The sequence below is a fragment of the Lonchura striata genome, chromosome 8 (assembly GCF_050655825.1).
Source record: "Lonchura striata isolate lonStrDom1 chromosome 8, ASM5065582v1, whole genome shotgun sequence".
NCBI lineage: Eukaryota > Metazoa > Chordata > Aves > Passeriformes > Estrildidae > Lonchura > Lonchura striata.
The window spans coordinates 20950757-20964475 of NC_140710.1; the positions used below are offsets into that span (position 1 = coordinate 20950757).

Below are 13719 nucleotides of genomic sequence, written 5' to 3' on the forward strand. Positions count from 1 at the left end.
ATCTGCTCTCTGTTCTGTCCCCCTTCCCCCGCTGTCTTGCAGCGAACGTGTGCGACAACGAGCTCCTGCACTGCCAGAACGGGGGGACGTGCATCAACAACGCGCGCTGCCAGTGCCCGCCGGCCTACACGGGCGTGCTGTGCGAGAAGCTGCGCTGCGAGCGGGAGCCGGGCGGCTGCGGGCGCAGCTCGGCCCCGCGCGGGCCCGGCGCGCTGCGGCCGCTGCTGCCGCTGCTGCCCGCGCTGCTCGCCGCCCGCGCCCGCTGAGGCACGGCCCCGCGCCGCCGCGGGCTTCCCAGACCGAACAGCCACAGCAACCACCTACAAACCCTAGGAAGGCCGAACTGAACTAAGCCATATCGCTCAGTCACGGACAGGGCTGCGAGTGGAGGGCGCTCAGCTCGGATCGAGACGCGCTGGCAGCTGCCTGTGCCGTCCGATCCATCAGCTGCGGGACTGACGTGGCTTCCACAGCCCCCGGAACGGGAGAGACTCCAACGACATCGCTACTCCTCTCTGGACTGACCAAACCAAGGCATTCTTTGCTGTCAGTGCATTGTGGGTATAAGGAAATCTGTAAAAGCTGCCATATTGGCCTGCTTCAGTCCCCAAATCCTTTCCGACCTGTGCTTTAGTGAACGTTGCTCTGTAACCCTTGTTGGTTGAAAGATTTCTTTGTCCGATGTTAGTGATGCACATGTGTAACAGCCCCCTCGATAAAACTCAAGCCAGTCATATCCTTGTATACCTTAGCAGCACTGCATCGGTAAGATGCTGTGTTCACCTACTGTACAAGAGTGGCTATAGGACAAAAAGTGTATTTATCCTTTTGTATTCAAATGAAGTTATTTTTCTTGAAATAATGTACAATGTAGATTTTTTGTATTATTGCCTATTTGTGTTACCAGACAATTTATTAATGTATTTAATTCTAATCAGGTAAGAGAAAACTATTACTTTTTATTTAGTCCTTTTCTTTTTCCTTTCATTTAATTGTGCAGAGATTTCTCTGTATGGGCAACGTGCTGGCATCAAAGAATATCAGTTTACATATATAACAAGTGTAATAAGATTCCACCAAAGGACATTATAAATGTTTTCTTGTTGCTTTAACACTGGAAGATTTCAAAGAATAAAAATTCCTGCATAAACAGTTCCAGGATGACTTACTGCTCTTTCTTAAGGCCTTTTTAGAAAACAAACGAAGTTTATGGTTTTACCATTCAGTATCTAGAAGAAATGAAGATTTAAAAGTGGAAATTACATCATAGCAATCTAACCTTGCTTTAATTTTACTGCTGTTACTTTGCCAGCTTAAAATGTTAAGGGCATCATTTGCTTGAGGAAGATTTCCTCAAATCTGAACATTCAGAAAGTTGAATAGTTCTCATGCTTGTTCTCTCAGTTAATCACATACATTATTCCAAAACTAAACTACAAAGTACCATAGAAGCTGGTCTTCAATTCATACCTTTTTTGTGGATTCCAGCAGATAGATCCACAGCTTACATTATTTCTCCAAAAGCTTCGTTAAAAAGATATGTTTATATATGTACTAGTCTGCTTAAGAAACTGCAAAAACAGCAGCAATCACAAAAAAGCACCAAGATTTAACTTTTAATAAAGTCAGATTTAATATTTAGAAAGACTGTCAAAATATACAGCAGCGAGTAGATAAAAAGTGCTGCTCCAGCAAATAAACTTTGTTTCAAGTATCGCCCAAGGTGTAATAAATTCTTGTTACTGCCTTTTATTAGGCCAATTACTGAGTGTGACAGAAAAGAATAGCAAGACTAGAGAGGCAAGCCAAAACCACAGCGGTGTTTCAAAGTCCTGGGAAAAAAAAAATCTAAAGGTAGCAGGACTGTGTGAATTCATTTCCTGGCAATTTTCATCATAATGGTTATAAATATTTTACCAACATAATAGCCTAGTGTAGAAAACAATTAATCAGCAAAATAAAAACTCCTGAGAGAAATAAATTCTACCTGGCTGCCTCTTTCAAATGGTGAACAGTAGAATTTAGGGCACTGCTTTCTTGGAGAACCTCTTTCTGCTGAGGCAGCAAATTCTGCAGGACAGAACCCAGCCTCCAGAAGTGGATAGGAAAACCAGGTCTTCATTTCTAAAAAGAAATAGGATTCTAGAAGACTACTCTGAAGATGCTGATGGCATCAGAGCTGCTGCCTCTTCAGGCTGTTGCCCTGACCCTCCAGCATGAAGCAAGTTGGCTATTCACACTTGCACTCATTTGTGGGCTAGATAAGGTAAGGCAGAGAGAAATGAAGTGCTCTGCTGGTTGCCAGCCGTGCCTACATGAGATTGCAGGTGTATTTTAGAAGTATGCTCATGAAATAAACAGAAGAGTACACTCAGCAGACTTAACGAAGAATATAAATGGTAATACAGGTGACATACAGAGCTGGAGACTACCTAAAACCAAGTGGATTTCTGATATTAAAATGGGGAATTAAAATTTTCTTGTATTACCACGGATCAATTCAGATTGTGTAATTATTGCAAAGGAAGTGATTTAATTGTGATTATAAACTCAAGGCTTTGTGAAAGTGCTAAGTAAGCATGTTATGCTCATTTGGTTAGAAGGGATTCTGCCAGCAGTGCTGAAGAGTAATGAATATAAGACTACAATCAACTCAGCTACATTTCAATTTCATATACTTGGGATCTTTTAAACCAGGGCAGAGTATATGGCTTTCCACATACTTAGATATAATTTGTGCATTTTATCCTCCTTCACCTATTAATAAAGTTACAATTTTATACAGGAATCCATTCAGTGGAAAGTCTTCTTATCAATCATGCTTTTCTTCAGTTTCATTATTTTTTCCTCTAAGCTCCAGAGAACTTTACTAAATGAAAATTTCAGTGTAAGTTTCTGCTGCTGTATTCCAAGTATATTTCTAAAATGCGTGCATCTTTGAGAGAGATTACAGCACTCAGCATTACTTTACCTGCAATTTTTTACTTAACTCAGTGTAAAATGAAGGCAGAACTTGTTCCCCATTTCCGAAGCTGTGAAAAACAACAGATTCCTTTTCCTGAGCATGAAGTAGGATCTCTCCATGATAACATGCAGTCGCAGCATCTGCTTTATTTTCCACCAGAAAATATAGACCCCTTCCAACATATTGAGGTTTCTTGGAATGGGTATCCTCTCCCTGCAAATGCCTGTAAAATAACAACACATTCATGATACTGAAAAAGGCCAACCCAGTCCCTAGGCTAGGATTTTGCTTCTGTATCAAAACACAACAAAAGATACCTACTATTATCATAAAATTATAATTTTCTGCCTGATACTTCTTTTCTGGAAGGTTTCTCATCTAAGAACTGACCAGGCTTTAGATTGCCAAATTGTCCAGATTATAATTCAGAGTACAGTGACCCTGAAACTAGCATTCATCTCATATTTATTCAGTTATATTAGTTCCAGCTGCTAAATCAGTCATTCCTAGTCAACGTGCTATTCCTGTGTTTGTACCTAGAGAATTGGTTCTGATCCAGGGTCCACCTGTTTAACATCTGAAAATGGGGCATCTTGGAGAACTGCAGATATTTCCACTTCACGCCAGCCATCTTTATTACAGGGAAATTAAGAGAGGCATCTGTCTTCATGCTGCCTAATTATTTTAAAAACAAACTATTCAAATGGAAAAAAAAAAAATCTAGTCAGATGCAAATTGACTCGATATTGCCCTCAAAAAATAATTGATGTGATATTTTAATATGACATAGCCACAGGTGAGAAGTTATTTTATGTAGTGAACAGAAAAAAAATATAATGTGCAAAAGACTCCTCAAATTTAGAAAGAGCTCTTCTGCTTGCATATAATTTTATACATCTTTCTCATAACTCCAAGACACCAGGGGGATTTGTTATAACCTCATTGGGATTCTAGGTTTATTAAACCATTGAATTAACTAGATTCATCCATGCATGCAGTTTATTCACCTGTGAGAAATGTGAGTAATATTTTTCATAGAATATGCAAGACCAGATTTTCAGGCAACCTTCAGCCTAGCATTCATGTTTGTCCTTGCAAATGCAAAGTTACAGATGTAAATATTAAGACATAATCAGTTCGTTCCCAAGAAAAACTGTACATTTAATTATTTATGGATGAAAACATTTATCCACTACAATGCAGATCTAGTATTATAAATCAGAAATTTTATATTAGCCAACAATACCTTTCCAACCCTCACACAGTATCAAAAAGAAGGGGATGTAAGTATATGCAACACAAACAAGTAGAAAGGCAGCATTTTGCACCATATGGTGCGCTTCATTTAATGAAACAAAAGTTCATCACCAGAGCAGTATGTTCACCAAAACACCATTTTGCCATAATATGCAACAGCTAAAATTCCAGTACAAAGCATATGTTTCCCTTAATTGTTTTTCTGGCCATCATTATCTATTCAGACACAAACATACAGACAATGAAATACTACTTGAGACTTTTTACAAGCTCAAATAGTACAGGGAAGATTAATTTACGTAATTGAGACCTAAGAAGATTGTAAAGGCTTCAGGCTTGAATTTCTGCATACATTGCTATCCAGTGCTCTCCTCTGAGGAGGACTGGGATGAAGATCACACCATGGAAGGCAGTGTAGGGGAGTCCCACAGCAGGGTGTGGGCCTGGCAGCAGGGGCACGTCTCACATGGGGCCGTGCCAGGCACTGCTCCCCCATCCAAGCCTTGGCAGCTGGGTTTGCAGATGTGCTTCTTCCAGTCCCAAGACACCTCCTGAGCACACAGTGCAAACCCAGGGCAGCTGCTGGACACATGCTCAACTCTGCTCTTGTCACTGGAAATACACTTCCTGTACTTGAAGCAAGCTGTTGTTGAGAAACTGAATAGCAGTGTTTTCTGGGGAGGGACAAGGGTCAGAGGTGGGTTCTGGGGCTATGCTTGTCTGTTTAGAGAAAGTGGTTTGGGATAACTATTTTTGATTTCTGACATACGGTAATTTTCACTCAAGTATTTGTGACATCCAAGAACAAATAAGTAAATTCTAATGTTCAAATATATGAACATGACTTCTCATGAATGAACAAAAAAAAAATTTCTCTGATTTCTGATTTAGCTCCAGTGAATGAATGGATTTTTTTGGAATGAATTTTTCTGGTTAGGACATTGATTTTTTTGAGATTAACACATTCTCTGCATTCAGAAGTACAATAATATTCCTCCACAAAACTATCTGGTGAGATGTGGATCATTCATGCCCTTACTCTGACAGTTTGTGTAAGGCATATTCTAAGTTCCCTGGTTTTACGAAGCCTTGATCTAGCTGATGCTTTCACATCTCTCAGTGGCTGTATTAAGTGTTACCTGAACAGTTAAATTAAAACATTTCAAGCCTTGTACATATACTAAGAACATGGCTCACTTTGCACCTGAAAATAATTGTAGATGCAAAATTAGTGGCTGCTGCCTATATTATATTGGCTGTTTGCAACTGACAATTCCAAGAAATCTCCTTCAAAGGCTTGCATCCCTTTGACTGAATTCTACAAACACATTGAATGAAAAAATGTCTTTGCTTGCTATAACTAAATAAATACAAGGCTAAGTCATTCTTACAAAATTCTAATGGTACTTAAAGTGAAAGCACTTCCATGTATCACAAGTGAGATACTTCAAAAACTCTCAAAGTTACAATAGAGCTAGACTTTTATTCTCTACAGTCTGTAAATGTTCAGATACTTCAGGTATTTTTTTAAGAGAGATGAAGAAAATTATTCAGAGTGGTAAATGAAGTTGCCTGTAACAACTCAAGAATCACCTGGCAAAGTCAAGGAACAAATTCACCATGCTCAAGCTTCACAGCACATTGAATATGAATAATGTTACACTACAAGAGCATTGAAAAGTTCTTGGTAGCTTTGGTTACAACTACCATTATGTATAGCAGTAGTATACACACAACATAGTATTTTTATGCATAACCTATATTAGTAATTAGAAAACACAACTTCACACCTCCTCCCTCATTTTATAATAAGGACCAAACCAAATTTTTCTCACAAGTAACAAGCAAGACAAACAGATAGATGCCAAATGGTGTGAAAATATTCCTTACCTGAATAGGTAACTATTCTTATTTAACTTCATTCTTTCTTCACTTTGTTAAGGCTTATGAATACCAAGGTCATAAAAAAGATAGCATTCCTGTGCTGGTATTTTAATGAGAATAAACCACATATAGTGGTTAATAAATTAATGATAACAATCATGTTTTTAACTATCATGATATCTCATAAATTATTTCATATAACTTAATATTAATCATCTTAATCACAGGAGAATTGAATGTATTTACAAAAATGCACTAATAAATTCAGAGTAGTACTAAAATAAACTATTTTATTGTTTACTTGTTGCTGGTTTTACTGACCTTATGCATAGGAAGTGTATTACATTCATCTTTCAAAACAGACCTGCGAAATACATTCCCAGCTCAAAGCTTTGTATGCCAAAAGTCACTAAGCTGAAATATAATAACAGTCACATGTATAAGTTGAGATTTGCTCATCTAATAGTGCTAAAAGGCATTCACAGGAAATGGAATTCAAATATTTAAACAAAGTTTTCATCTTTGCAGTGGAGAAACTTGGAAGGTTAAACACAGAAATGAATATTGGAGCCCACACAGCAGAAACAGGTCACTGAAGATGCAGATCAGCAAGATCAAGATGAAGTAGAACTGAAAGTGTTGTTCTTATTACCAATCAGATATAAATTCTACTTCAATTCAAACAAAAGTGTATATTAAATATACTGGAATCCAGAGGGAAACAAAGCAAAAACAAAAAGAAGTCCACTTTTATCAAGACTTACAATATTGTAAGTCTTGATAAAAGACTTAAAATGAGGGAAACCCAACACTGGAAGAAGGAACAGAAAGAGAACATAAACCATGCCCAGACTAAAACTATGCCAGATCTCAGGGGGAAGGCCAGTCTAGGCACTACATACATGCTCACAAATCTGTAGGCACAGATTTTAGCATTGTAATCACTGATTTGGAAATTGCAGAACTTGAGCCTCACAAAGACAAGTCTTCACTTGAGAGTTTCACCTTGTGTCTGGGTGATACTCTGCTCACTTACCTGCTGGAAGAGCCCAGGCCCATCAGCACCTCTGCCTTGTTTTTGCTCCAGCTGTGCACTTGGCACGAGTGTGGCCATCTAGTCCAGATGTTCATGAAGCAGATGTTTTTTCCACACATCACAGGCCTGGCTCAGACCACAGCACAATAAGCACAGTGCAGGAGGAATCCCCTTGCCACGATCTGTGTAATGCCAGCAGTTACATTGGCTCTTTGAAAGCCACACACCTCTGAAATGTCTAAAAGTAATTTTTATGAGGACATAGAAAATTAAATGTGTTCATAAGAGAATACTTTCTCTTCTTTTGGCATCTGCAGTCACCACGTACAACAAGGGACTGAAAGGCCCTGGATGCACTGACTCATTTGATGCATGTCTTGTTAACAGCTCTTACCTCTAATTACTGTTGCTTGGAAGGATGGGAGAACTGACATGTAGAACACCCTGGTAGTTACATTTATTATACTGCTTTCTTTTGCCATGCTCCAGCTTGCTTTCTTCCCTCATGTCAGAGTTTTTTCTATGCCCTCATAAATTATTTTTCTTCCTTTGCTCTGCAGATCTCCCACAGGCTCTAAGTAGGTGGATCGGTACCTATGAATTAGTCTTGGCAGTGCTCTTTTGCCTTCCCAGATCTGGTAGAGGCACAACGACTTTTACAATTTGCTCCTTGAGTAGGATGTAAGGAACGATGACTAAACTATGTAGATGGAGTGCTGAACAATTTTTTGACAGTTTTCTCATTTACTGACAATATCTAACATCAGAATATCTCCCAGACTGTACTGAGGTTAGCCTCATGACACTTACTGCAAAGCAGGGAAGCATGTTATTTCCATTTTATTCATAAGGACTGAAGCTTCAAGATGCTGAGAGACTTACAAACTCAATTACAGAAAAAGAGATTAATTCTGACACCTCGTCCACCGCAATAAGTACTGAGACCTACAGTTCCCTACTCCATCCAAATTACACAAATCTGAAGTTAAATAGTCTCCCATCTGCATCTTTTTGCCACCCACTTACTTCAGATTATCCCATCTAAGTCTATTTTACATTACACCTCCCAAAACATTGGCGTTTCAATGTTGTGATATTTAACTCACACATGTGATTTTGCTGGTTTGGTTTTTTTCCTTTGCCACTTCAGTTCAAGACTAGACGGAAACCACAACTAATGTTTTGTGAAGGGATGTTATATATGAGTCAAAGTAACGGGAAGCATTTTAACAGTCTGGAAAATTAAAAGACATGCATACAGAAAAACCATAGAGCACTACAATTCTCATCTAAAATAAAGAGATTACTGTGGGGTTTCTTTTCCTCCTCCTCATCTGATTTTTATTTAACTGGGCATATTAGAGCTCACATAAAAATAATATGACTTGATAAATATATATAATATCTTTTATGGCTTGAAATACCTATATCTTAGGCATTTAATTTCTTCTAAGAATGTCTAGATACTGACCCAATTAGATTTTGATGCATAGATATTTCTTGCTTACTGGAAATCTGGTAGCAAAAAGACTCTACATTTTGAATAGGCTCATAAATATATATTGAATTTAATTTTTTAATACATAAAATGCATTTTCCTATTGTTTAGTTGTTTTGCTGACTGCTTGAGAGAAATAATTTCTCTAAATATTTTTGTTTTGTACAACTAATTAGTCCATAAATCAGCAAGTTGTAATATGGCAGAGATTACCCTCAAGCCAATAGAGAACTGATTGAATGTACTTACTTTCTTCGTAATTCAGCTGTCTTCAATGTATCTGTGTTTTCTTCTGCTGCTTTCAGACATCATCTTGCCATACATTTCTCTCTTCCTACTCTTCAAATTTACATTATTTAGCCAATAAGCATTATTTGTATTAAACACTAGATTTTTCCTGTGTTTCGAACCAAGCACAGTGGGCTAACAAAGTACATAAATAAATAACTAGATAATCATAGAGTAATCAGTTTGATTCTGTAGTAGGAATTTTAACATGCTTTCCAATTTCACATTACTAGGGCCATTTACTGACAATAAAACTCTGCCAACTCTTAAACCAAAATATGTCTCAAAAAGAGGGGAGACAAAAACCAAAAATGTAAAATTCCCATAACAGAAGTCAAAGTCTGAATTGGAAATCAGTTCAGGATGGCAACCACATTTAAAAAAGTAAGTGTAAGCACATGTTGATCTTAGAGCATATACTTTAATAACACCAAAGTCCTCTTTAGTGTATTTTTTCTTCCTAGTCTATAATGCCAACTTTATTTTCCTCAAATGGCTTACAATGGCTAAGAAGAGGTAGGATCACTCTATGACAGTATCACCTGTGAGCTGTATGCTCTGTCATCCAGCCTGCTCCAACTTTAAAAATTAAAACACAAAAAGCAGAGAGACAGACAGAGACAGGTATGGCTTTGTCATTACTTCTGGAGACTTCAGTTGTAATTTTTGTGTGGCAATTAGTCAGCAGCCTTGGTACAGCTGCTAATGGAGATGTGCATGCTGATAACCAAAGCTATCAGTGGATTTTTCCTCAGCTGTCAGTCTTAGCAAAGGAAGCCAAGGGGAAGTGAAATGAAGATGAGCTAACCCTGCATATCTCAAAATTAGGCCTCAGAGAAGGAGAAAATACATTTACAAAACACTCTGAAAGAACACAGAACTTCAGTTTAAATGGTGCATCTATTCTGTGAACAATTAGGTTTCATTCTTCAGGGAGTGACCAGTTTGCATTTGTTAATAACCTGTTCCAGAATCCATTAAATGCAAAGGAAAACCTCACCTTGATTTCAACAAAACAGAATCAGGTTTTAAATTAGATTGAAAAATAATTTCAGGAAGAGAAAAAGTAATCCCTTAGGCATTATCTCTCTGATCCTACTATAATCTGTAGCATTTGCACAGTTCCATGTACTATTTATTGTGCATTATTCTATTGCAGCACTTAAATTATTCTCATTTGAATGTTTCCACAGACCCAGCAGTTCTGGTGATAAATGTCTTAATTTAAGATGCTGGTCTGTATGGCAGGCACCATTTCCATCCAACAGAGAAAGGAACTCCCTAGCTGAAGCTGTTTTCACCAACAATTTGTTTGCCAGCAGCATGTTTTCCTGTTTAATCCTTGTTAACATTTTGTTCAGAGTTATCCTAGCTGGCATGTATTCTATCTGATAAACATCTCCTCTTCTCCCCCACAGAAACATTATTTATTTATGACGTTATTGCTACAGACAACTAAACAGCCAAGAGGGAAACACATTTGCTTTTCTACAAATACCTGCACATGCTGTTAAAACTGCATAACGTTTCTTATAGAAACATTTAAAATTTAGTAAAAGGCCTCCTAGGATGTCTTTGGCATCCACTGAGAACAAAGAACAGAGATAGACACATGCAGCAGGACAAAATCAGCAAGGGCTCAGGAGAGCACGAGGAAAATAATGACATTTCAGGTTGTTAGGCTGATATATGAAACCTCCTCCTTTCCAGCCCAATTTGTCATGATTCCACGACTAAGTGAACTAAATAGACTTGAGATAAAATGATTCAAATCAAGAGTCTCAAATTCATTCATGTTCTCTGTATCTTTGGCAGCATAGGAGCTGGCTGCTGCATCATTAAGAACCCAGTACCCAGACACACACAGTGTGAGCCAGCACCAAGTGATCTCTGTCAGAGGTTACAGTGTCCCTCAGGCTCCTTCCTGACTGACACTACATTTAGAAGGAATAGTATAAATCAAAATTACCAAGTGCCTGAGAAGAAAATAGCCTTAAATTCCCTATCACTTCACCAGTTAGTACCACATGTAAATCCTCAGTGACAAAAACACTATTCATTTACAAAAGGACTCAAAAACCTACATCTGTTTCACAAACTACACCAAAGGTTGTAATGAGTCATCAGATTGAGTCTGCACTACATGGGGCTGACCATTTTCCATATCTCTGAAGTTCCTATTCCATTCAGGGTCTGTACTTCTACCAATAGGAAGATCCTAGTGTGTCTACCTGTAGTTTTCCCACCTTCTTTCTGTGTTACCTGTGTTTAAAAGTGCAAGCTTCTTTACCACATAGAAGTGTTCCAACTCTGCATCACAGTTCAAGGCATAACACATATCCTCAATTACTTTTAACTGACATATCCTTGGATCTTGTCACACTGGGCTAGGAATATTTTAGAGACAGAAAGGCTACTGTCTGTAGAGGCTCAGGTCAATGGAGCAACACAACAAAACCTAGGAAAAATGGAATGTGTAGACTTAAGATAAGCAGAACAAAGTCAGTCTTTAAAGATGGACTCAACTGTAGATGTATTATTTAAGTAATTCACCAAAGTAGAAGGTCCTTAGTTTAGCCCTTGGAATTTTTTGTTGCACACAAATGCTCCTGAGAGCAGGTCAGGTTCTTGTTAGCAAGTCTTGCCTGCTTCATGTTTTGCAAAAGAGCAGGTCTTTCAAAACTTAAAAGAACTCACCCACAAACAAACAGCAACTTCTCCTCCTCCCCTGCACAATCCAGAAAAACATCTTGTTTCTAACACATCTCAGAACTTTATAAAATCTTTCAACAGTGCTGAGCAAGTGGGGGTAGTATTTAGAAAACCTTCTAAGAATCATGTGTTGGTTACATTTTCAGACTCATTATTCACATAGCTCCACTCCCAGCTGAAGACAGTGGGGCATTGACTCAAAGGAATAGAGGCCAAAGTCCAAATTCTTGCACCCAGTGAGAGAACTGGGCACTATGCACTTTATTCCTAATCATGTTTTAGCACAAAACAGGAAATGCTGAGAGTTTTAAATAATTCTAAGCAAATTCTTTGGGCTTTAGAAAGAACTGAGCATCTGGCTTCTTTAGCAGCCTTTAAAAATCCAAGATTTCATTGTTACCCTCATCATCATTTTCACTTAGACACACAGAAACAGAGACAGGCACAGCACTCTAAGCCCAGCACTGCTCCTCAGCCTGACATCTCGTGGCTGCGAGGGACATAACACTGCTGAACTAAATACCATCCCCACACACAGGAGCAGAGCAATGCCTGGATAATTCAAGCAAGTACAAAACAGCTCTTGAGCAATGCAAAACAATTTCATTCACTTAGATGCGATGTGGTGTCAGCATCATGTTCTGATAAGACAAACTGGCACAGATTATAAAGCTAAATCGCAGTTATAAATAATACAGAGCTGTGGTTAGCTGGACTACAGCAGATGATATTTTGCTCAAAACTGTAAAGTCATCTAATCTGAAATAAGAATTTCTGGAATATCTACAGTTATTCTTCTGATACTACTAAATATTACTTCAATTTTTTGACACAGGAATAAAACCACTCCTGCTGCAAGAGCAGAATTTGAGTGCAGCAGGCTGCACAAGGAAAAGAAATGTCTTCTGAGCCAGGAAGAGAAATGAGAAAAAGAATGGGTTTGCCTATATACATAGATACCTGCCTAGCAGGGGAGAGATGGGAAATGCTCATGCTATGAAGAGTAACTGCTTTTTCTTTTCCTAAAAAAGATTTGCTGTTGATTAATTTTCAAGCAAAACTACTCAAAACTCAGGAGAAGAAGAAAGATTCTTCCTTTTAGCAGGATTTGCTGCACTGTCTGAAGAGGTTTGACACTCACCTCCTGTTCTCCTTTTGTGGCATAGAGAACAACAATCAAGCAGTAACACAGAAAATAATTTCTGCAGTTTGATTAGTTTCCACACCAGATGTTCCCACATATATTCACATCTCCCCAACTCTCCTTCTCCAGCCAAGAGAGTGTGCAGCTGCTACTTCTGTAGTCAACACCAAAGCTATTTAACAGAGTTATTAGCAGGGGGTTTATATTATAGATCCCAAAAGTATTCTCTAGGGGTCTGCTTCTGTTCCCATTGAAGTTAAGGCATCATTGCACTCATTATCTTCAGAGAGCCAGAAAACATAGCTGGGATTTTTTTTTCTACTCTGTTCCAAACCTGCACTTTCACCTCTTCCATCCTATGATTTTCATTTCATATTCCTGCTGGTACTGTAAGGCTGTGCAGCTGTTCACTGGCCAGCTCTGGGTTTTCATTCTTTGTGAAACAGATTCCAGTGGCAAACAATTTTAAGAAGCACCACAGCAGGTAAGAACTGTTTCTTGTTTGTTAATTAAGCTTTAGTGACCATATATTTCAAGAAATGGGAAGTACAAAGTTGCATCCCATTAATACAGCACTGCCTGAATAAACAGAGGTAGGCATGAATGTTCCCAACATTCATGGGCTCTGGAAAATTCTGTCAGGGCAAGGAGTGGCTGGAAAGCCAGCCCCCCAGCTCTCAAGTGGGCACATTACAATAAATTACAGCTTCTGTTCATTTGGGGAAAAAAATGCCCTTACTTAATACTGACAAGAAAACTGCCACAGCTTTCAAGCTCTGGGATTTGTTCTAATTGCTCTGGTTGTGAGTGAGTGGCTTCCCGTAACACACAAAAAAAGAGAAACATTTACTACTCCTTCATGTCTTATTAAGAAGGCAATTATACATGTTTTCATTTCTAGGAACTCTATCTGTATAAATTTTGCAGCCAGTTTG

The 13719-nt window shown here is 38.4% G+C and overlaps 2 protein-coding genes across 21 annotated transcripts in view; one reads left to right on the top strand and one right to left on the bottom strand.

Moving 5' to 3' along the window:
- NTNG1 (netrin G1) overlaps positions 1–1152 on the top strand; it is a 150268-nt gene extending 149116 nt beyond the window's left edge. For all 9 annotated transcript variants that reach the window (XM_031505521.3, XM_085585950.1, XM_031505520.3 and 6 more), the window contains one exon: positions 43–1152. In XM_031505521.3, the coding sequence (XP_031361381.1) occupies positions 43–266 (224 nt within the window). In that variant the 3' untranslated portion in view covers positions 267–1152. The remainder of the gene's footprint in view (positions 1–42) is intronic.
- The window catches only part of VAV3 (vav guanine nucleotide exchange factor 3), a 177211-nt gene that overhangs the window by 2433 nt on the left and 161059 nt on the right, over positions 1–13719 (bottom strand). For 3 of the 12 annotated variants that reach the window (XM_085585948.1, XM_077785484.2, XM_085585938.1), the window contains one exon: positions 1–13719. This exon is cut by the window's right edge and continues 15426 nt beyond it. The gene's annotated coding sequence lies outside the window, so the exon portion shown is untranslated. The other 9 variants (XM_085585940.1, XM_085585941.1, XM_085585944.1 and 6 more) reach the window with 9 other exon arrangements.